The 22,884-nt window shown below is 41.0% G+C and overlaps 2 protein-coding genes across 3 annotated transcripts; one reads left to right on the forward strand and one right to left on the reverse strand.

The window, feature by feature from the left end:
- Positions 1 to 4,082: 4,082 nt before the first annotated feature.
- On the forward strand, positions 4,083 to 7,671 carry LOC127756555 (WUSCHEL-related homeobox 8). Its single transcript, XM_052281911.1, has 3 exons — positions 4,083 to 4,981; positions 6,140 to 6,658; positions 6,742 to 7,671. Exons 1-3 carry the CDS (start codon positions 4,780 to 4,782, stop codon positions 6,822 to 6,824), a joined length of 804 nt encoding a protein of 267 aa, XP_052137871.1. The 5' UTR covers positions 4,083 to 4,779; the 3' UTR covers positions 6,825 to 7,671.
- A 1,935-nt stretch (positions 7,672 to 9,606) lies between these two features.
- On the reverse strand, positions 9,607 to 21,880 carry LOC127779457 (probable LRR receptor-like serine/threonine-protein kinase At1g06840). Of its 2 annotated transcripts, none has more exons than XM_052306238.1 (21): positions 21,477 to 21,880; positions 20,585 to 20,686; positions 19,659 to 19,806; positions 19,052 to 19,123; positions 18,707 to 18,778; positions 17,635 to 17,778; positions 17,470 to 17,541; positions 17,314 to 17,385; positions 15,456 to 15,530; positions 14,976 to 15,044; positions 14,706 to 14,774; positions 14,553 to 14,624; positions 14,291 to 14,377; positions 14,147 to 14,215; positions 13,367 to 13,863; positions 12,077 to 12,229; positions 11,455 to 11,741; positions 11,239 to 11,290; positions 10,789 to 11,039; positions 10,541 to 10,675; positions 9,607 to 10,417 (listed from the first exon to the last, which is right to left on the reverse strand). In XM_052306238.1, exons 1-21 carry the CDS (start codon positions 21,712 to 21,714, stop codon positions 10,052 to 10,054), a joined length of 3,102 nt encoding a protein of 1,033 aa, XP_052162198.1. In that variant the 5' UTR covers positions 21,715 to 21,880; the 3' UTR covers positions 9,607 to 10,051. The 2 variants fall into 2 exon arrangements, with proteins under 2 accessions (XP_052162198.1, XP_052162205.1); XM_052306245.1 differs by lacking the exon at positions 21,477 to 21,880 and adding an exon at positions 21,417 to 21,435.
- Positions 21,881 to 22,884: the final 1,004 nt, after the last annotated feature.

The raw sequence follows: 22,884 nt of genomic DNA on the forward strand, positions 1-22,884 counted from the left end.
GCTTGGCCCCGGAGCGCGGCAACGGGGACCCGGGCGTGGTCGGTGGCCTCGGTGGGGGTCGTCCGCGGCAGGAGGCGCGGCGGCGGCCCGCGGCGGGAGGCGGCGGCGACGGCCGCCCGCGCAGGAGGAGGTGGCGGCGGCCCACGGCGGTGGCCGCCCGCGGTAGGAGGCAGCGGCAGCGGCAGCCGGATTTTTCCTTTTTTTTCTTTTTTTTAATCACTTGTGATTCATTGGATCTGGATCTGGATCCGTGTTATTTGATCTGTGATGTATTTGTGATCTGTGATGTATATGTGATTGTGATTGTGATGTAATTTTTTTTTAGAATTTGTGATGTTTTTTTCTGACAATTTGTGATGTGAATATTATGATTTGTGATGTAGGGAGCATCTCAATTTCGATTTGGAATTTCTGATTAATTTTGTGATTTTTGAGAGATTGGTGTGAAATCAATATTCAAAAGAACAATGGAAAAAAACGGGGACTAACTCTTTAGTTCCAGTTGGTGTTACCAACTGGGACTAACTCTTTAGTCCCGGTTGGTGTTGGTGTTACCAACCGAGACTAAAGATTCTTCTCTTTACTACCGGTTGGTATTACCAACCGGGACTAAAGATCGATCTCTAGTCCCGGGTATTTGAACCGGGACTAAAGATAGTGATCTTTAGTCTCGGATTGTTACTCCCGGTTGGAAAACTGGGATTATAGAGGGGTTTTTAACCAGGAGTAAAGAGCATTTCTTTACCAGTGACATGTATATACAATTTTTATTCATAAATTATATTTCATTTCTATAAATATGTATGCCAAACGATGGAGCCGAATATGCAGAGAGGAGATTGGGGCTGCTTCAGGGAGTTTTTAGCAGCCGCATAGCTTCTCTCACAGTAATCTTTTAAACAAAATTGAAAAGCTCTATCAAACAGTTTAACTTTTCATCTTAATTCCGAGAAACTGTAATTGTAAAATAAAAATAATAATCTTAGAACTATACTCCCTCCGTCCAAAAAAAAAAGGCAAACCCTGATTTCCGTGTTAAACATTTGACCGTCCGTCTTATTTGAAAAAAATATGAAAAAATTAAAAAGATAAGTCACGTATAAAATATTAATCATGTTTTATTATCTAACAACAATGAAAATACGAATTATAAAAAAGTTTCATATAAGATGGACAATTAAAGTTGGACACGGAAATCTAGGATTTGACTTTTTTTTTTTTTGACAGATGGGAAGGTAGAACAAGTGTTTCAAGATTTTTATTAGTTGGATTTTCATGGGCCGTTTAATTTTTGTCAGAATTTATAGCTACCCAAACATACGCCAATAGACGCCGGACGCGGCTGGATTAGTGGTGGAAAAGAGGGGGAGTTTTTTTAGGTGCGGTGCACATGCATGGAGCTACATGCGGAGTAGTCCAAAAGAGGGAGGCATCGCCATCACATCGGCCTCTCAAAAACCTTTCAACTCATGCCGGCCGGGGGTCAAATGACACCTCTCTCTCCCTCTCTCTCTCTCTCTCTTTGTTGACACTTGACACGCCTTCGCTTTTCCTCTCGGTCTGTCTATACTACGGCTAGTGTGTGTGTGTGTGGGGGGCCTACACTTGTAGCCAATCGATTGCCTACCCATTCAACCGCGCACTTTGGAATCTCTCCTCTGCAGCGTGATGCTGTGCAAGTCCAAGAGCTAGTCAAGTGCTATTACTACCTGCGACAAAAACAAGAGAAAAATCTATCAATGAATATAGGAGTAGTAACTTATAGCAAATGCTACCATGTGAGCTGACTTGTCCTAAAAATACCATCGCCGTCAATGATGGTATTTATAAGATAAATCGACTCATACCACGACATTTTCTGAGCTGACTTGTCCTAAAAATACCATCGCCGTCAATGATGGTATTTATAAGATAAATCGACTCATACCACGACATTTTCTGAAAGGTACTTTCGTCGATGGTAATTTTTTAATAGGGCGTTTATCAATAGTATTTTTGAACTTTCTAAAAAGACAAAAACTGATTGGTTTTCCTCGGTTACCTCCGCAATACAAACTACTCGATTTCTTGTTTAAGTTTAAATAGAAGTAACTTTCACATTAAATTTTATATTTGATAAAAATTAACCAAATTTTCCTAGGACTCAACGATTTCCGTGAAACCAGAAAACAGCCAACCACGGTTTTTGGCTCGAAAACTATACTACTCCCTCTGTCTCATTTTAAATGCAGTTGTGGGTTTTTATATCTACCGTTTGACTGCTCGTTTTATTTGTATTTTTTATGAGTAGTACTTTTATTGTTATTAGATGATAAAACATGAGCAGCACTTTACGCGTAACTTATTTTCTTAATTTTTTTATTATTTTTTTAAATAAGACAGACAGTTAAACATTGGATATAAACTTATAACTGTATTTAAAATGGGACTTATGGAGAACTATCTACTACTACTGCTTATGCTCTCGCAGTGATGGGGCTGAGAGCATAAATGGCCAAATGGGGGGATTGTTGCTGCCAATAATACCGTATTCCACTATCTTAGACTCTGGTTGTCTGATGTACTCCTACGAGCTAATTGCCCAACAGCTAATTTAACCATGAGTAGAGTACGATGCCTTCCGGCCGGGTACGCGCAATCAATCACGATTTGTGTGGGTCGTCCTCAGGCCTCACATGGCCACGCCACAATCATTCTTCCCCTCCCTTTACGGACGCGCTACACCTTTCTTTTCTTCACGCACTTCCACTCTACTCCTACTCCACTCCTTGATCAAAACCGATCCACGATTCCACCTACACCACGCCTGGGGTTGAGTTGTTGTTGATAAATGCATCCAAACTCACGCCCACACGAAATTGTGAGTATATGATGCATGGTATAGCTGAATTGGTATCCTCTGCAGCAGCCAAATTTATGATGCCTTTATCACTGACATGTGGATTCAGGAATCAGTGATAAAATCACGTGACTTTAACTGTAGAGGATCCGGATCCTAGCTCAAATTATAATGCAAATACAAATGATGTTCTTTTTTGTGAAGAGTTGTACAAGCTAGCCTCACCCGTGTACGCACATCATACTCACACATCCACACGCACACACCCATGTGAGCATAAATGATATTTATCACGATTCCAATTTTAGAATATGGAATGTGAGATTATTCACTAATTAGGCTTATAAAAGGCGGGTGTGGAAATACTCCCCATTCAAATATTTGATGTGTAGTATAAGATTTTATTGAACTTTTAAAAAACTAACAATCCATTTTGTGTTAGAATAAGTTTATAATATAATGATTCTTTCAGGATGAATATATATATATATATATATATATATATATATATATATATTTATATATATTTAAACGAATCATTCGAGAAATCATCGTTGATCGAAACCTAAAAAATTTAATAGTAGAATCTCATGTTAAATGCTAAAGATTTATGATCAGATGAGTTAGTTAATTTCCTCCAGCTACATCCAATGATGTAATACGAATAACAGCCTAAACAAATAATTTATTTATTTAATTTTGTGTTTATACAGCAAATGCATACACGCACACACAAGAGACGGAGATCTCTTTATATTCATATTGAAAGTTCACTTACATGTGTATAGGATTTAAATCTTGGTACCATAATATTACTATCATTATAATCGATCTTATTCTCGTATTATTTCGCACGTCAGTGTCTACTATAGTAGTTTTATTATAGCAAAGGATACCAACCAAGTCATATATCAACGACTCCACCATCAAAGCTTATGTTTTCTCAGCCTAAACGAATTCGGAGCATATCCTACTCCCTCCAAAGAAGCAAATATGGGATAAGATAGTACTGTATACGACTTAAGCCAATGAATATGAAAAAATAAACTTGTTTTTGAACTGAGGGAGTCCTACTGATTTCTCTGTTTTGCTTGAATGGTCCAAGCTCTGTATATGCTGGTCTCTCTCTAGGGATAAAAAGAGTGACAGAAAAAAAAAAGGAGTGACAGAAAACTGAACTGAATAATAATGACCAAACCTGGGGGTAGCAGTGCCCAATACTGCTCCTACAAAGACACTGCCACATTCCTTCTCCTTCCTCCTGCATACTGTCTCTCTCTCTCTATCTGATCAGCTGTTCCGCTTCCTCCTCTTCTTCTCTCCCCCAACCCCGTAGCCCTCCCACCCATCGAGCCAGGCGGCGGCGCTCCGGCGGCGCGACGGCCGGTGGCTAAGGCGGCGGCCGGTGCCAAAATCTCGAGCAATCGCGTCGCGCCGTCTGGCCGGCTTGCGACATCGCTCGCCCGAGAGCGTCGTCGTCTTCGAGCTTGTGCCGCGCGCGCCGTCGCCGCGTGGTCCGAGGGCCCCGTGCCACCGCGTGCAGAGGGCAGAGGCCCATCGCCTCCTCCTCGAGCCCCTGCGTCGCCGCCGGCCGCCGGGGCTCCTCCTCCTCGTCCTCCTCGTCATCGACGCCCCAATCGGCACCGCATCCTGGTCGTTAAAACCATCCTCGGGCCTTTCGCCAATTGGAAGGCGCCATCTTTTCCGCATTCTTTCCATCCGGATTCCGGCCGCTGTTGCTGTCTGGCGGAATATCTGTTTCGCCAGATTTTCTTGCGTTTCGATTTCTTTTTATTATTTTCCTGAGAGAGAGAGAGAGAGAGAGAGAGAGAGAGAGAGAGAGAGAGAGAGAGAGAGAGAGAAAGAGAGGGTTCCTTCCATTTCTTCGCTGCGCCAAAGAACACAACTTTCCCAATTCCTTTTCGCCTCCCTGTAGAGGCATGGAGTGGGACAAGGCCAAGGCGTCCTCCGGCGAGGCGGTGGACGACAGGGGCGGAGGGGAAGGAGGGCTCGGGTACGTGAAGGTGATGACGGACGAGCAGATGGAGGTGCTCCGGAAGCAGATCTCCATCTACGCCACCATCTGCGAGCAGCTCGTCGAGATGCACCGCGCCCTCACCGCGCAGCAGGACTCCATTGCAGGTCAGTACAGTTCACCGAGTAGCTTGGTGTAAGGGTTGCATTTACTCTTTCTGCAGAAAGGGGGGGGGGGGGGGGGGGAAAGGTACTCTGTTTATGTCGTGTACTAGTACTAAGTTTGTTTAGGGATGCATCATTGAGTCGAGTTTCAGATGGTCCCTCAGAAAAAGAAATTGTCAGATCTGTAGTAGTAGTTAGTTTGCTTTTAAAGTTGGAGGCAATTTGGCTGGGACCTGTTTAACTATTTTGCAAAAATAACAGGGATCAAGTTTTTGTTTCAGGTGTTTTTAGCAGTTTGCTACTTCATGAACTGATCCCTATACATTGCAATTGCTCTTCCGATTATTATGTTACATTGCTTGGTAATTAAACTGAAAACCATAGAAAGTGCCAGAACATCAATTTGATGCATTGATAGGAAGTTGACAATTGGTTGGGTCCACATTGAATATTGAAATCCTAAATGCATCGTTTTTTTATCCATTGTGCTTATTATGTTTGATTTATTTTCTGTAGGTCATATTTCATTGCTACTCTATTACATTTATTTATGTTAGCTGTAAAATTTATCTGGTATACTGTATTAGACACGACTCAGCATAGGCACGGTTATGCTTTTTTAAAATTTTATCCCATTTAGATTTATACTAGTATTTGTGTCCAAAGAGCAGTTCGAATGCAACAAAAGAAATTTAGTATAGTATCACTAGCTAGTGACTCAGAATTGTCATGTGGGACCATTTACCATTTTGTGACATGTGCACCTCCGCAATCTTCTGCTATCTGCAGAATTTGAGCTTGACATGCAGGAATCTCATAACATGTTACTTGTCTTTCACTTGGTCAAACACTAATGCTTCTGATGCAATTTTAATCATTTCATCACACTTGTACGTTTTTTCATACTTATCAATTTATATCAAGTACTTAGCTAGTTTTCTTTGAAGCTTAATATTTTTGTCCTCGAAAATTATGTGGAGTCATTGTGCATTACCCTTCTTTCAGAAAAGACTCCAAAACATAGTTTGTTTATCTAGGGCTCTAGGCATTTGCCCATTCTCTCTTTCTTTTTTTTTTAAAACTTTTCTTTGATCAATCTGCTGTATATGTTTTAATAGGACAGTTTCTTTGCTGTCAACTGAGAGTTGGTTTCTTCTTCAGGAATGAGGCTTGGTAATCTGTACTGTGATCCTCTAATGGTTCCCGGAGGTCACAAGATCACAGCAAGGCAGCGATGGACACCAACCCCAATGCAGTTGCAGATTCTTGAGAACATCTTTGACCAAGGCAATGGAACACCAAGCAAGCAAAAGATAAAGGACATAACAGCAGAGCTCTCACAGCATGGCCAGATCTCAGAGACAAATGTCTATAACTGGTTCCAGAACAGGCGGGCACGATCGAAACGGAAGCAAGCTGCTTTACCAAATAATAATGCAGAATCTGAAGCTGAAGCGGATGAGGAGTCCCCAACTGACAAAAAACCCAAATCAGATAGGCCGCTTCACCAGAACATAGCCATGAGAGATCACAATAGCGAAAGGATCTCGGAGATGCACCACTTTGACATGGAGCATGAGCAAATCCGTCGTATGATGTATGCATCCAATGACAGTAGCTCGCGATCGTCAGGCAGTTTGGGCCAGATGTCCTTCTACGACAATGTTATGTCAAATCCAAGTACCTCCTACAAACACCCTTGCTTCATTTGACACTGTAAAACCGCAAAGAAGTTACTGAAAAAGTTTGGTTTAATTTTGCAGGAATCGATCATTTCCTTGGTAAGGTGGAGAGCCCCGGGAGCTTCCCCCACATGCGATCCGGTGAAAGCTTTGATATGTATTGATGACGCGGCAATTCTGGATTCTGGTTACTAGGTTCGTGGCATTAGACACCATACTGTTTTCCCCTGTAAAAAGTGAAGCTGGTAACTTGCCGTTCATTTTGCTTACTGAAATTGCGAAGTTTGCCTTACGTCTACACGTTGGTTATCATGGTCTTGTCGACATTCTACGGAGAATAGCTAGTTCTAGTGTAAACCTGTTCTGTTGCTGAATTAGCTGCAAGAAGCCGATAAATAGCACTCTGCACACTTAGGTGTTAGGTGATTGTGTGGATATTTCTTGATGGTGAGTTTGTAACGATCTTCTTTCACTTTGTCCTGAAGGCTGAATCGATCAGCGCTACAAATGAGTTAGTAGTTTTAAAGGTTGCTCTTGTCCATGGTAAAGCTTTTGGTCTGATAAAGTCTCATGATCGCGTTGCCATCTGCCAGAAAATTGGAGTTTCTTCGATTGTGAAGATCATTGAGTTGGAGATTAGACAATGCTTGTTGATGATACTATGGGCATGTTGGCAAGTGGCATGGTTTGCCAGATTTTGACTAAATCAAATGTTGCTTCTTGACTATGTACAATCCTCTATTGCTTCAATGAGCAGTTTTCCCTATGTTGTCCTCATAGGATTTGCCTTACACTATAGTTTGAAAGGACTATGATCTACTAGCTATACAAATTCTCGGAATGCATCGTATCGTTTAGATGGGCAAATGGAATCATGAAACCGGTACTGTATTCATTAGCCTTTGAACCATTGTATTTATTTAGGTTCATTAGCCTTCTGTTATGTATTGAGCTTAGATATTTTGCATGTCATCCTGTCTTATTTTCACAAACTTGTTGGTTTCTCTTTTATTAGATTTTCTGGATTATGTATCTTTTAAATTCTTTTATGTTTTGTTACTATTTTTTGAATATTCCATCATCATAATTATTATTTAGATAATGAAAATATTTTTCACCTAAGGCCTCTGCCATGGGTCACACGTGTAATGAGTTTTTAATAAAAAGACAGAAGGTGGTAATACAAATCCTTATCTACACTTATCACTTACAAGCTGAAAGGTTTAAAATAATCACAAATATTCTAACAAGTATGTTTATATATGTAGAATAAGAGATCCTTGACAACTGATTTTAGGAATGTAGCACTAACAAGTATAGTACTTCCTCCGTCTCAGTTAAAGGTGCCCCCTTTTTAAGAAAAATTAAACTCGATAACTTTTAACTAATAATCATACTAATTATATATATGTCAATTATTATGCATGTTATATCACTATATTCATATTTTAAAGTACTTTCATGTGATACTAATTTTATATTTGTTTGGCACATAACATGTGATAAATTAATGGTCAAAGTATATCATTGAAGACCATGTATAAGAAATATATGTCTTATAATTTAGGACGGAGGGAGTATATTGATATTGGAGCCACATGAAGGACACGGAAATACTTTCGTAGGGTTGGAGAAAGATAATTAAGAAAAACCTTATTATTTCAACAACTCCAAATTAACGAATATAGGTACTCTAGTCCACCAAATAAAAACATTTTTTTCATGTGTCTAGGCACTCCTTGAGGAAATTAGTGCTACCAAAAATATTTGTCAGGTGGCACATATGAAACGTAGTAAGGAAAGAAGAAAAATATCTTAGCAGTGTCTTAATTTGCCTGGTGCCATGCCAGGATCAACTTCACATCTTCTTCAATTCATGACAAATCAGCCAGGAGAGTCCGAATCCGCGGGGCTGGCCGTGGTGGTGGTGTGGTGTGCGTGCGCTGGTGCCTGGTGGCTGGCTGCCTGCCCATGTGCCATGCAAAGCATGTGCCTCACACGGCCACAACCCCCCGCTCACCCGCTGTACGCGCCGCTTCATCAGGCAGCCCCGCGCGCGAGCCCCCCACCCACGTACAACGTCGCTGTTGCCTCCGCACGCAGCCGATCGAGGCGTTGCCGTGCCCGACTGCTGCTGCTGCTGCCGCGCCCGCGCGGCTCGCCTCGCCGCTGTCGCTGTGCGTCTTGGCCGTCCGTCCCATGCACGTCCGTAGCGGTAGCGGCGACGCGCGCACGTACGGGGCCACTCGACGTCTCGACCCGGTCTACCTCGCGCGCGCGGCGGGGGGTTGGCTACCGTGGCCCGGTCTGCATTGCCGCTGGTCTGAACAAATGGTGGGGGGGCTCTCGCCGACACGAAACGATCTCTGCATTGCCGGCCGGCATTTTCCGCCTGTCTGAACAACGGTGGGCCACCGAGGCAGCAACGACACGCGGCAGATTCGGAACCAATAATACAGACGTCCTTGCGTTAGCCATTATTGTAATGTAATTAATCCTGGTCTGAACGAATGGGTAAGGCCGCGTACGTGCGGCTGGCGCGGAAGTCTCTGCAATGCCGGCCGGCATGCCGCCGGTCTGAACAACGGTGAGCCACCGAGGAACCAACGACACGCGGCAGATTTCGAACCAATCATAGAGACGTGCTTGCGTTAGTAGCTAAGGCCATTGTAATTAGTCCTGTTTAACAAGAGCTATTAGGCTGTGTTTGTTTTGGACGGTTGAAAACGCTCCCCTCGCACGAAAAGCAGAGCAATTTATTACCACGTGATTAATTAAGTATTAGTTAAAAAACTTAAAAAATAAATTAATATGATTTTTTAAAATAACTTTTCTATAGATTTTTTTATAAAATACACATGGTGTACTAGTTTGAAAAACGTGCACACGTAAAACGAGAGAGATAGTTGGAAACAGTAGGAAACAAACTTAGCCTAAGAAGCTGTATTTTCTTTTAGGATCATCAACTCACGTCTCAAATAGTTGAGATTATCAATCAAACTGTCAGAATCTGCAACTATAGAGTACAAAATAATTACAAGTTAGAAGCAGAGTAACTTAACTCTTATAGGTTCTCAAAAGTTGACCACCAAACAACCGCTTCTTAAAATTTAAACTCGCCAAACAGGATCTAAACGTTGGTTAGCAAGCATTCATGATTCATGATTCATCTATGGGTTAATTACAACAGCGGCCAAATCACCCACTGTAAAGACCAAGAAATCACCTGGAACAGCAGCAAGACCACTCACTCACTCGCTCGCTCACTCACTCAGGAGTACGTGCTACTACCATACAGCTAATTTACACCGGAAGAAAATTCCCTTCCATTTTACACCCGACGACGCGAAAAGGAGAAAAAAAAAACGTTACGTTAGCCCGGCACGCAACGCTACCGGGGAGCCACCGTGCCGGAGGGGATGCCGCTCTTGGAGTTGGCGTGGCCGCCGCTGCCGGAGGAGATGAAGAGGGCCCCCGTGGTCGACGACGACGACAGCGGCCCGGTCGCCGTCAGGGAGGTGGAGGTGGCCGACTGATCGCCGTACTCCGGCAGGAGCTCCTCTCCCTCCGGCAGCGCGCTCCGGATGGCGTCCAGCTCCCTGGCGACGTCGGCCATGGACGGCCTCGCGTCGGTCTCGTCCTTGCAGCACTTGACGGCCAGCGAGGCCAACCTCGCCACGCACTCCGGCGAGCTGGAGGAGGATATCCGCTCGTCGATCACTCCGGCGATCTCGCCTGATTGGTACGCCGTGTTCACCTGCGACAAAAAAAATAAGGTGTTCAGTTATAAGTTTATGGCTTCTTGATGACAATATGACATTGTTCAGATGGATTAGTTTTTGCACAAAGATGAAGGATCAGGTTGGAAACATTTCCTTACCTCTCTGACAATGTTCTTGCCATGCTGGATTGGCTTCATCCCAGTCAATAGCTCTAGAAGCACGACGCCGAGGCTGTACACGTCGCTCTTGTCTGTCAGTTTGTGAGTTAGGAAGTACTCTGGATCAAGGTAGCCCTGCCACCAAAAGGAACAATGGATAGTTATTGTAGAGTTTCCTGTTGTCTGACGAGGAACACAAATGTGGGATCATGGTGAGTTTCAGTGTTGCCAGGTGTAGTGGCACTTACTGGGGTCCCCTTAACAACGGTGGAGATATGAGCTGGCATGGTTCCATCGACATCCGGTACTGGCGCAAGCCTTGAAAGACCAAAGTCTGCGACTTTCGCTACAAATTTGGAGTCCAGGAGGATGTTGCTGGCCTTAACATCACGGTGAAATATAGGAGGATCTGCTTCGGTGTGTAGATAGAGGATTCCCTTTGCAGCACCCAGGGCAATATGTATCCTCTGGCTAAAGTTCAGAGGTCTTCTTGACTTGGCTGTGAAAAAGCGAAATACATATAAGGTGCTTGGCATCCAACGCAAGTTTAAAACTATGTATTTTTTATAAAGAAAAAGCAAAATATACAACATATAAATTTTAGCAGATGGTCTGGAATCATAGTCAATATGTAAAAGTGCGCAATGGATGTATGGAGAAAAATTCAGATGCATTTAAACGTGTCAATGGTCACTTACCAGAAAGGTGATCACGCAGAGTACCATTCGGCATGAACTCATACACCAGCATCTGTGAAACATAGTTCTATGTGAGCAACAATTATTACAGATCTCTTTTGTATATATGGCTAATTTAGCAGATTTGGGCAGCTGTGGAACTCTCATTTTTAAGAACGTTTATCACAACATCACAGTTTATAGAGCAAATTAAGTAACTCAAAGATTGAGAGGCACCTGTTCATCTTCTTCATCACAATAGCCAACCAGAGAAACTAAATTACGATGATGTAGTCTTGATAGCAATTCTATTTCTGTGCAGAACTCCTTTGAACCTTGAAGAGAACCTTCGTGTGCCCGTTTGATTGCAACAGCTGTTCCATCAGTTAGATTTCCTTTATAAACTTTTCCATAACCCCCTTGACCAACTTGAGCTGAATCAGTAAAATCATTTGTCGCTGCAGCCATTTCATCAAATGTGAAGCATCTCACACCATCAACCTTGACAGAATACCTTGAGAGTACTGCACGATGATATATTGATATGTCTTTAGATGCTGTAGTTTGAACTGTCTACTACAAGCCTAAAAAATTACTTGCTACAGCACTGCAACATTTTAGATTTTCTTTCACCTATAAAAAATCCCAATCTAATTTATTCAAATGAGGTCATGGAAAGAAGAAACACAGCTCAGTTACTACTTCCAATATTGCAAAGTATTAGAAACTACTAAATGATGCTCCTACACATGATTGGTTCTGATATTTCTTTTTCAGCTTAGGTTTCTGTTCCTAAGGTAGCCACTGCTACCTATGTAGCACATGGAAAGCTGTCTGCATAAAAAACATGATGTCTTACATGACCGCCTAGATGTAGTTCGACGTTTGGAACGTCTTCTCATTATAAATATTGTAGTAAACACAGACGCTGCAATGGAAGCAGTGATTGTCCCTGCCAAAATACCAGCTAATGCGCCCCTCTTTAGACCTGATGACGCCACAGTTGGGAATTCTGCAAAATAAATTAAAAAGATATAAAAATAAGGGTAATTTTACCATCCTTAAAAAGGTAACTAGAGGTACCATATTTTTTAGTGTAAAATTTGGTATCTTCAGATATCAAAAAAATTAGTGTAAAATTTAGGTACCTCAAGGTACTTTCTCAAGAACCGTAAAATTTCTCTAAAAATAAAGCCGCAATATAGTGGGTTACTAAAATGGGTAGAATATTTTGTTGAGCAATCTGAAATGTGTAGTGGTGAACTATAAGCCAAGAAGTTATATATTCTTAATTCCTTGGTTCAAAACCTTCATAATCATTTTTTTTTAATTCTTGTGCAGTGCTTCACCCGTTGAAGACCTTGAGGAAATGCATATCGGGGTATGGGTGTGAAAGGGCATGTAGCCTAGTGGTTGCAGTGACCTAAGTAGCACCCTAAGGTCCTGAGTTCAAATCTCCATAGAAGCGAATTTCGGATTGGGTTATTTGAGGGCTAAGTTCCCTATTTGATAGGCCAAGTTCCTAAATTAAAATAGCTGCATATATTCGGTTAGATATAGAGACCGGGTAAAAAATATCCTTCTCTAAAAAAATATATATTTCCATTCATCTATCCTCTGTTGAAATATTGTGACAAATTGTCATCTAGAAACTAACCATGATGACAAATATGTCGTAAGATGAAAAGTAGTAACCAAGACTGATTATGTTGCATGAGATCATTATCTACTACTCCCTCAGTTTCATATTATAAGTCGTTTGACTTTTTTTTAGTCAAACTTTATTAAGTTTGACTAAGTTAATAGAAAATTTTAGCATCTAAAATATGAAATTAGTTTTATTAAATCTAATATTGAATATAGTTTGATAATATGTTTGTTTTGTATTGAAAATACTATTATATTTTTCTATAAATTTAGTCAAACCTAAAGAAGTTTGACTAGGAAAAAAGTCAAATGACTTATAATATGGAACAGATGGAGTACTATGTATCATGTTCTCTATGAATACTATAGGGCAGAAAAATCAGGTTAAAAATGAAAACTATGTATCCTTTTGTCTTGGCAAAAGATTTACACATATGGTGTGACACATTTCAACTGTTAGTTCATAATGACATCCTTTGGTGGAAAAGTAAATTGTACATACCATCTTCATAGGAACCAAGCGTGAAGTTGAGAAGTTCATACGGACCAAACACATTTGATAGAGTAATCTCCCATCCAGCAAGTAGATGTCTGAGCCGCACAACCTCGGACGTATTGAATAAATTTGTATTGTTTGGAAATAACTTCAAATGCATATTCAGCCTTGGACCGACCTCCCATATGTACCGTTCCATGTATATTTGGTAATCAGCCAGGACCAACAGATGGGCTAAGTTTTTCTGAAAGTCTTCCTTATAGGGACGGAAATCTGAGATCCCTGGACTCTTCAACCGAAATCCAACTCCCAGAGGCACAGCACAGAAACAAGGTAGGGGTGATGATGGATTGTATTCATAATTTTTATCCGTTGGGCAAGGAGAACAGTTTATGCTAACTTGTGATCCCTGTCCAGATGGAGCTTCAGTTACAGATGTGGGTTGGCAAAGACGAGCAGCCCGAGCTGGAGTAGAGTTTGTGCATACAGGGTTCCCATAAAGCCTGAAAAAAGAAGATGATGATGGTAATTGATTGTTTGTCAGGCCAGTAAAGATTCAATTGAAAAACAAGTGTGATTCTTTTGACAGATAATCTTGAATACGAATAACATTAACATCTGCTAAACCAGCTATAATTAGACAAATGCTAGTAGTCAGCAAATTGTTTCAAATCTTCAGTATGATAATTTCATATTGCAAACAAATATACAGCTGAATAAGGGCTGTGCATGTGTGCGCAAGAAGGCAAACTGATAAAGACACATCTCCATGGTAAAGAAACATACAGAATAGTGACTTCTTCTGGAGGCTCAAATGCAGCCGGAATATTTCCAAGAGAATTATTTTGGAAGTCCCTGCATTAAGTAATATACGTTACAAATGCATATATCTCTAATAGAAAGCAGAAAGTACAGTTGCGAGTATCATACACAACAAGGCTTCGATTTCCCACAAAAGTGATGTTACTCCAAATTGTCGATGGAACAGCACCATCTATGTGATTTCCTTCAATCGATCTGAAAAATAATCATATACCTCTAACAAATAAGTAACAGAACAGTACTGGCCAACAAACAACACAAGTTCAACAGATAAAGCATTAATTTACGATGCCAGGGCAGGTTGGCTGTGTAGTATATAAAAGCATTGTTGACACGAAAGAAACATGTAGCAAGTTAAATATTTACTTACAGGAATTGAAGATTAGGCAGCCCCGAAAAGCTTGATGGAATAGTTCCATTAAGAGAGTTATGTGACAAGTCACTGTCAAAAACTAGAAATTAGCTTTTCTTTAAAGGGAAAAATACAAGTAAAAAATCATTGCTCTTATAAATGACGATGTACATTGTAGTGACGTTTGAAGCAAGTTTATTAGTTGGTATAGATCCTGTCAGTTGGTTCCAGCTAAGATCCCTGAAAGTACTTGACAGAGTTAGTTAGTAAAGGTGTATACACAATAACCTCCTGGATTATTCTCATTCATGAAGTGAATGGCCAATCTTAGGATTTGAACCTTGCTGGGTGGAGTCATGAACCCATGACTAAACCACCACACCAATGGTGCGCTTCCCCCCTAATAAAATGAAATGAGTGATATATTTGATCTGTACTTACAAATAGCCAAATTGAGGAATGCCACTCATATCTGGAATACCTCCTTGCAAATTGCAATTCCTAAGACTCCTGGTAAAGTGAAAAGGAATATCTACTGAGCACATATCTTTGTCTGAGTTTAAGAATGATAGAGATTGGATTCTGTTGTTTTGTATTTCCTGGACTTCTGATATAAGTCTACAACAACCATATCTACTAAACCTTAGGTTGTTAAGGTAAGAAGATTGATTTTTACTCCTTTTGTTTTCTTTTTGTCTTTTCTAGTGAGGAATCTCTACTCATCGTGAGCCTCAACATATCAAACTTCGAATGGAATCTGCTTACATTAATCAATTATATTATGTACCATGTTAATCTTCTCCATCCAAACTTAAAGGTGGCCTATGTACTTTCTAAAATAATCGAGTCCCCTGCATCTACAAGTAGTAAGAAGAACAAAAGTACAACATGAACTTGTGAAAGAAAGAAGGTTGGACTCACAGCTTTAGAAGTGTTGGTATGTTTTCGTATGCAGCAGGGATGGAACTTCCGCTGAAGTTATTGTTATCAGCCTGACTTTAAGTAGCACATATAAGAATTGAGTGTCACAAGCTAACAGAGTATCAAAACGCTACCCAAGTGGAAAGCTCTGTGCTCATAAAAAGTCATGTAAACCCACATACATATACATAAAAGTAAAGGAATAAAAAAATGCTCTATCTGTCTAGCAAACAATAAAATTGCCTTAGTTTTAGATAATGGAATATAGCATCCTGGCCACTGCATCAGAAGATGCAGAAAACCACACCTTAAATAAATTTCTGGACTTGATATCACATGCTCAACAAATTTGCAGTACCATTTTTTTTTTTTTCAGGAATACGCGCGGCGCGCATTTTTTCATTAAGAGGAATAAAGTTTATTTACAAGTAACAAATTTAAAAACAGCACGGGACCGATACTGGAATATAAACAATAAGAGCTAATCTCGCAAAACTATTGTGCTACCACGACCTCCTGGGAGCTGCGAAGTGAGGGATGGAATCGCCGAGTTTGCCGCCCGCCAGAGCGCTGCTTCTTCGGCCATTCCTTTCGCAATGTCGACCCATGTCCTGCTCTCATTGTTGAACACTCGATTGTTCCGTTCCTTCCAAATTGTCCAAGCAATCAGAGTCGCTATTGTGTCGAATCCCCGACGATGTGGTTTGTGGACCTTCTCCCTTGCGCTGCATAACCAGGTATGGAAGGATGCTTCGTTTATTGGCAGGCAATCCTGCAGCCTTATCGCGCGCAGCGCCCACCACCACAGTTGCCTTGATTCTGGACAAGCGACCAAGATGTGATCGATGGTTTCTTCGTGTTGGTCACAAAGCACGCATCACAGAGGATGTGGGAGCCCGCGGCTGCGGAGGCGATCGGCAGTCCAACATCTATTCAGCACTACCAACCAAAGGAAGTATCGGCAGCGTGGTGGTGCGAGGGAATTCCATATCGGCGCCGATTGGAATTGGATGCGACCAAAGAAGAGGGCCTGATAGGCTGATTTGGAGTAGTTGCCGGAATTCTCCCATCTCCAAAGCAGTGTGTCCGGTTCTGTGGCCGTTCGATCAACCGCTTGGATTATCGACCAAAGATTCAGATATTCAAGGATGGCTTGAATGCCGAGGTCACCTCGGATATCTGATATCCAGGTTCGGTTGAGCAATGCCTCGGCAACCGTTCTTCTCTTCCGAATGCGCACTGGAATCTGGTTGAAGAGGGATGGCGCAATGGAGCGGACCGCCCCTTCCTTTAACCAGCAATCCTCCTAGAATAGAATGGAAGTGCCATTGCCGACGAGGCATATCGTTGAAGCGGCCACAAAATTCTTCTCCTTCTGCGAGCCCAGGATGGTTAAACCTTGCCAAGGTTTTCCGGAGGAAACTCGTTGCAGCCATGTCCAACGGGATCGAAGGGCAATGCCCATGAGCTCAAGAATTGGTACCCCAGCCCACCATACTCCTTTGGCGAGCAAACTTTTGCCCATGCTACCCGACAACAACCTCCCTTGGCCTGCACTTTGCCAGCCCATAAGAAGCCGCGACGAATTTTGTCAATGCCCTTGATTACCCACTTAGGGGCGTCAATAGCGACCAAGAGATATATAGGTATAGCGCTCAAGACCCAATTGGTACCATTTAATATTTCTAAATTTGAAATTGAAGTTATCATCAGTCAGCTTCAAGCAACTATAAACCCATGATACTCTTAATTAAATGAAGTGATAGATATCAGTCCAAAGAAAACAGGAGACACATTCTGATGCGCTGTAGGTAAATTTTTAAAAGCAACATTCGGGTAGAAAGAAAAATACACTTACAGTATTTGTAAACTGCGAGTCTCTGCTAGTTCTGGAGGAAGAGGTCCAGACAAATTGTTACTGTCCACAAGGCTGTCAAGTTTGTGGTATAAGATAAAATTAATTACACAGCTCATGCTAAAAAAGGTAAAAAAAAACAAGTGAAGTCCCACTTACAGATGGAGGAGTTCAGGCAATCTTGACAATTCAGATGGGATTTGCCCACTTAATGAGTTATTGTTCATGTGACTGATGGTAGAAGAAGAGTCAAGATTATAATTAAGTTTAAAATATGGGGGCAACATGGGGAGGAAAGATCAAAATTTAAATATTTATACTTACAGATGTCTCATGCTTGTTAAATTAGCAAATGATTTAGGTATGGGTCCTGATATTTCATTTTGGTCTATCTGTAATCTGTTCAAGTTTTGGAGATAGCCAATCTCATCTGGTAAAGAACCAGATAGCTGATTACCGTTCAAAGTTCTGCAAAAGTTATTGCGACAACAGTCAACATTTTGTTATATACGAGCACCTATTATCCTGGATGCAATTCATATAAAGAAATTTACAGAATTTCTGCAAAGAGAACTACAACATTTACTGCATGTTTAATGCTTGGGAAACAGGTAATAAAAGTAATCCTCAAAATAAAATAGTGTCGCATGGTGTATAAAAGTTCTAAGATATACTGCATTTAACTAAGATATGTCAATATTCAGCTATTAATTCATGGCAATTTATATAGAATACTTTACAGTGCATACTTTTCCTTTACAAATTTTACTGAAATTAAGCGGTTGGAATAAACTCTCTGTGGTCTCATTGAGATATCATTTTACACAAAAAGGGGATCAATTTATCCTTGTCAAAGTGTGTTGCCGGCTTTGCTGGCATGTAACTCTGCTGTAGCTTGTAACATTTTCTCCCTTTCCTCTTCATAAATTTCGGCTGGCTCTCTTACGCCAGCCCGGCGAAAAATTTATCCTAATGTTTTACCCGTGGAAATATGCAACCACTATTAACTGTCTGCACATCTCTCTGATAGTACTGTCAATTAGCAACTGATTGGGATATTTAATAGAAAATGTTCCCCTGAAAACCCAAAACAACTATTTAGAACCAAAATGAACCTACCAAAATGAAATATCTTTAAGCTATAGCTAGTATATTATTGTAAGGATCCTATATGTCCAAAGCTTAGTACTATTAGCCCCATCACAGTACCTTTGGGTTAAGAAGGGCAATCCGGACTTTGTCCATATGTATATAAAATACTTGCTGACAATGAAGAAACCTTTAGATTCCTAAGCTTATGTGGTTTTGCAAGATAAACTGTAAGATGCTGCGGCCTGTGGATAATGTGCACACTGAAAAGAGAGCACAAAAATTGGATTGCACAGATGAAACTTACATAAGCCTGAGTGTGTGGATATTCCCTATCTCTTTCGGGATGTTACCAGTCAAGTTGTTCCACATGAAATCCCTTTCAAAAGAACAAAATATAGCAGTTAGGTACCAAAATTTTGGAAATGTAACAAAAGAAAAGGCTTCACGAGACTAAATGCACAATAAGAGTCAACCATGCAAGAAACAATTCCTTTATGTCCCAGTTATTATATTATGTAAGTTTCTTCTTTCTTGTGAGTCAGAATTATGTTTTTTTGCTTAAAATATACTAAATGTAGAACCCCATGAGATACAATATTATCTTTAAATTCAGTTAACTATTCCAGCTTTCTATCAAGTTGGTACTTACAATGTTTTCAATTGAGATAGAAGACCGATCTCTGGTGCCAAAGTCCCAGAAAGATTCATCTTAAATAACTGCCTGCATCCAGAAAAAAGTATGCAATTTCAAGAGAAAAAAATAGCATGATATTGGCAATCCAATTATCATATTGCACATCATACAGAATGGACAGAAGTAGATAATAAACAGATATCAGAATGCAAAATGGATTTCATTAGAGAATGATCACGGCTTTGACCAAAACATGAAAATAGCAACTTAGGCTAAAAGTAACTAGAGGTATGTGTCATTGATGATAGCGAACACAATGGGAACTTGAATTATTTTACCCAGTCAAGGCTGAGGTATTCTTCTTTTTTTTTTTTTCAGAAAGACGCACGAGGGCTGCGCATTTTGCATTAAGAGGTAGAAAACTCATAGTACAGGTGATGAACCTGCTTAAAGAAAAAGAGAGAAAGCCAGAACCTCTGGCTGGAGCTAAGACAATTATACAAACAACAATTGCAGAGGGCTCACTCAACAAGTACTTGGGAAAGAACAAACCACCGTTACCACTAAAAAAAGAGGGAGAAGAGTAAGCGTATAAAATAATAAGGTTGAAAGATTATCATACAATTCTGTTACATGAAGATAATTATTTATTGGTATATTGTCACAGAAGACTCCTTTCCAACTTGATGTGCATGGATCTCCACTATTCCAATTCTTAAGATTATTCATCGGATCAATTAATCTTCCTTTGATAGCTCTGAGAGCATTTACTGCACATAAGAGGGAAACAGTTCAATTCACAGCAGTTTTAAAATTTTAAGTATCTGAGTCAATATTACTGTTTAAACTAAGCATCACACATCTCAGCAACAACAAAAAAACTAATAATGATTATTCTTACTTTGATTGCACAGCTATCTTCAGATTATCTATAAAAAAACTATTCTTCAGATATTTCTTTGGAAGAACTACTGGGAAGCAACCCTTTCAAATAGTTATTATTCTACTTCTCTAACAAAGTTGTTCATACCAGATTAACTAACATAATGTTATGTAATTGCCAGGCAATATAATGTTATGTAATATTGTAGGTTTACTTACAATATTGTGAACTTCTTTAATTTAAAATCTGCAATATTATGAACTTCTTTAACTCTGAATTAAAAACATGTTATATCATGAACTTTTTAAATTACCACATGAATATAACTGATTACTGGTGTGACAACAATTGAGTGTGCGGCAATTGATGGCATGAACATTGTAGAAACGGACAATTCACAACAGGTTCAGATGGGGGGGACGGGATCTTCGAGATACTTTCAAAACATAGCACTACTTACAAAAAGATATGCTTAAATCCGCACAGATGGGATATGCATAATTGAAACTTTGAAAGCTTAAAGCCCAATTCTGTCTTCCTGAACTATAGAACTAGTAGCTATTCTGAGCTCCGGCAATTCAAACTGCCTGGCTCAAAAGTATAACAGAAAGCAAGCAAGCAAATGCAGTACAGCACATGTCCTACTAGAGATTACTATATATTACCTTCAGCAGGGTCAGTGCTCTGTCCCCTTACGACATTCACATGACAAATGCACAGAACAACCACGATCACTGCGCGCCGAAAACCTCTGAAGTTCGCCATGTCTGTACAAGAGAATCAGGAGCAAGTGATCAGCAACTTAGTCATCCCTGCACGATCCAGACATCCAGCACGCTTGCTACCATTCTAAATGATCGATTAGTCCAAAATGGAGGCGCTTATCCTACCCACAGAAGACTAGGATCCAGTATCTAAGGTGTGAAAGCGTGTCAACTCCATATGATGCTTAACGCGCCTGACCTAACCATGGTGTGTTCAAACCAACAACCATGGAAAAAATATGGCCCGGGCACAATCAAAATCAACTCTCCTCTTGACTAAAGAAAAGTAAGCTTGCAAGTTACTTAAGCTCCTCCACATAAGGTGAAAACAACCTATTAACACTGACAGCAAGAGCCACATCACAACCAGCAACTGGGACTTCCCAACTAAGCCTGCAGACTGTACGGCACAAGAGCACAGTACACAAGGTTCAGGACTTCGAGCTACTAATGGTTGTCAACGTTAGGTAAATTTTTATGGCGACAAATATGCCCTTTTCCGCATACCTTCTCCGTCGAATATTTTCACCAAAAGTACCAAACTTTTATAGCTTCAAAGGTACAGATACAAAGAAGAGAAGCGAGGAGCCGAAGAAGACCAAGAAGCTAGGAGAACAACGAATAGGGATAAAAAAAAATCCAAACCTTCTTTTTTTTTTGGCAAATAGCGAGAAAACTGTAATCTGAAGTGAAATTTCAATCCAAGAAAAGAAAACAACAAGATCGAACTCACACTAGAAACAAATCCTGAACAAACCATCCGCACAATCCTCGAGGAATCGAAGAAGCGAACCTGCAATCAAACGCAGACCGACCAGCCGCTCCAATCCGAACAGCGATTTGCAGCAGCCCCCCGATCGGGGAGCACCAGCCGACGAGGCGCCCGGCCGGAGATTGCCCTCACCAACGAACTCGGGAAAGGCAGGCGAGAGCGAGCACCGCACCTTCACCCACAGCGACAACCCCCGCGGCGCGGGGGGACATATACTACTACTGCTGCTGCAACTTTTCAGCCCGTGCAGCTGTCGCATTCCTCCCCCAATCCCATCCGCACCCCACTCCCTTTCCTCCTGGATCGCGGCAGCTACAGCGGCGAAGGTGAAGGCGAGGTCGAGGCGAAGCTCTGGGTGCGGTGGGTTGGTGGGGGAAGGTTGTGCTTTGGCGAATTCGGGGAGTTATTAATGGCGGCTTCTGCTTCATGCGGCGCGCTAAAATACTTTGGATTAGTAGGAGAGCCCCCCCTTGGCGCCATATTTTATTCGGTCAAAATTGCATCCAGGACCTCGGAGGATAGAGTATTTACGCGAATAGGTCCCCGTGCTCGTGTGAAAGAAGGAAGCGAGGAGGAAAGTAGAGTTGGGAAGGAGTCCGCCGCGGTTCAACCATCGGCGACCGCATTCGCCTCGTGCGGCCGGAGTGAGTCCGGTGATCTCCTCCTCTGACAAACCGGGCCCACAGGTCAGGTCTTATTTTTTTATTTTTATGAGAAAATAAATGTATTCTATCATTTTATTTTAGGTTGATTTTTTTTTGATGGATGTAGTAGAGGAGAGTGACCTGGCTTGGTTGCTTATCATGTTTATTATACGGTGAGATGATGCAACTGATGGTTGGTACTTTTCTGGTGGTAGTTTGGATTGTTCTGTGCTTTGGGAGGTGTTGACGGATGCATAGTGATTATTTTGTAATTTAGTAGCAATTGTCTAAAAATCGCACAAGAGAATTGTCATTTAAGATCATGAATATAAAATGATTGATTGTAAACAGCCGTCACTATCCCGTAGCAGCATCGCAATAATTTGTTCGTAGCATCGTACGGTGGCACAGACAAATGGAATCAAGAACAAGCATAAAGTACAAGATTATGAGATTAGCTTGACAGAAGCACTTGATCAACTCTCTAGCTAAGTCTAGAGTTGAGCTGAAAACGTCCTAATTTTGAATTTTCCTGACAGTTTCAAATGTAGCCAGTGCCCTTCTGCACTAGTTGAGTTTATTTGGAATTAAAATTACCCAAACAAATTAAGAGGTCAAATAATTTGACCGGAGACCTACTCCTTTTCCTACTTTCACTATCTCATAAATTACTGTGTGTTTACCAAGCTGTGCTCGATTTGACACTGTTCATCTGTAGTATTTGACACTATCCAAGTGAAAAATAAACGAGCAGACTGCTTCTCCAACAACCTGTGGAACGACTT

This window comes from Oryza glaberrima, chromosome 1 (assembly GCF_000147395.1).
Source record: "Oryza glaberrima chromosome 1, OglaRS2, whole genome shotgun sequence".
In the NCBI taxonomy this organism is placed as follows: Eukaryota; Viridiplantae; Streptophyta; class Magnoliopsida; order Poales; family Poaceae; genus Oryza; species Oryza glaberrima.

Bases quoted from the DNA above. Each gene is read 5' to 3' on its own strand.
- LOC127756555 (XM_052281911.1), top strand. From the start codon at position 4,780: ATGGAGTGGGACAAGGCCAAGGCGTCCTCCGGCGAGGCGGTGGACGAC. The intron at 4,982-6,139 runs GTCAGTACAGTT...TTTCTTCTTCAG, and splicing joins GCAGCAGGACTCCATTGCAG to GAATGAGGCTTGGTAATCTG. The intron at 6,659-6,741 runs GTACCTCCTACA...TTAATTTTGCAG, and splicing joins CAATGTTATGTCAAATCCAA to GAATCGATCATTTCCTTGGT.
- LOC127779457 (XM_052306238.1), bottom strand. From the start codon at position 21,714: ATGCGACAGCTGCACGGGCTGAAAAGTTGCAGCAGCAGTAGTAGTATA. The intron at 17,542-17,634 runs GTAAGTATAAAT...TTCTACCATCAG, and splicing joins TTAACAAGCATGAGACATCT to TCACATGAACAATAACTCAT. The intron at 13,864-14,146 runs GTATGTTTCTTT...TTCTTTTTTCAG, and splicing joins CCAGAAGAAGTCACTATTCT to GCTTTATGGGAACCCTGTAT.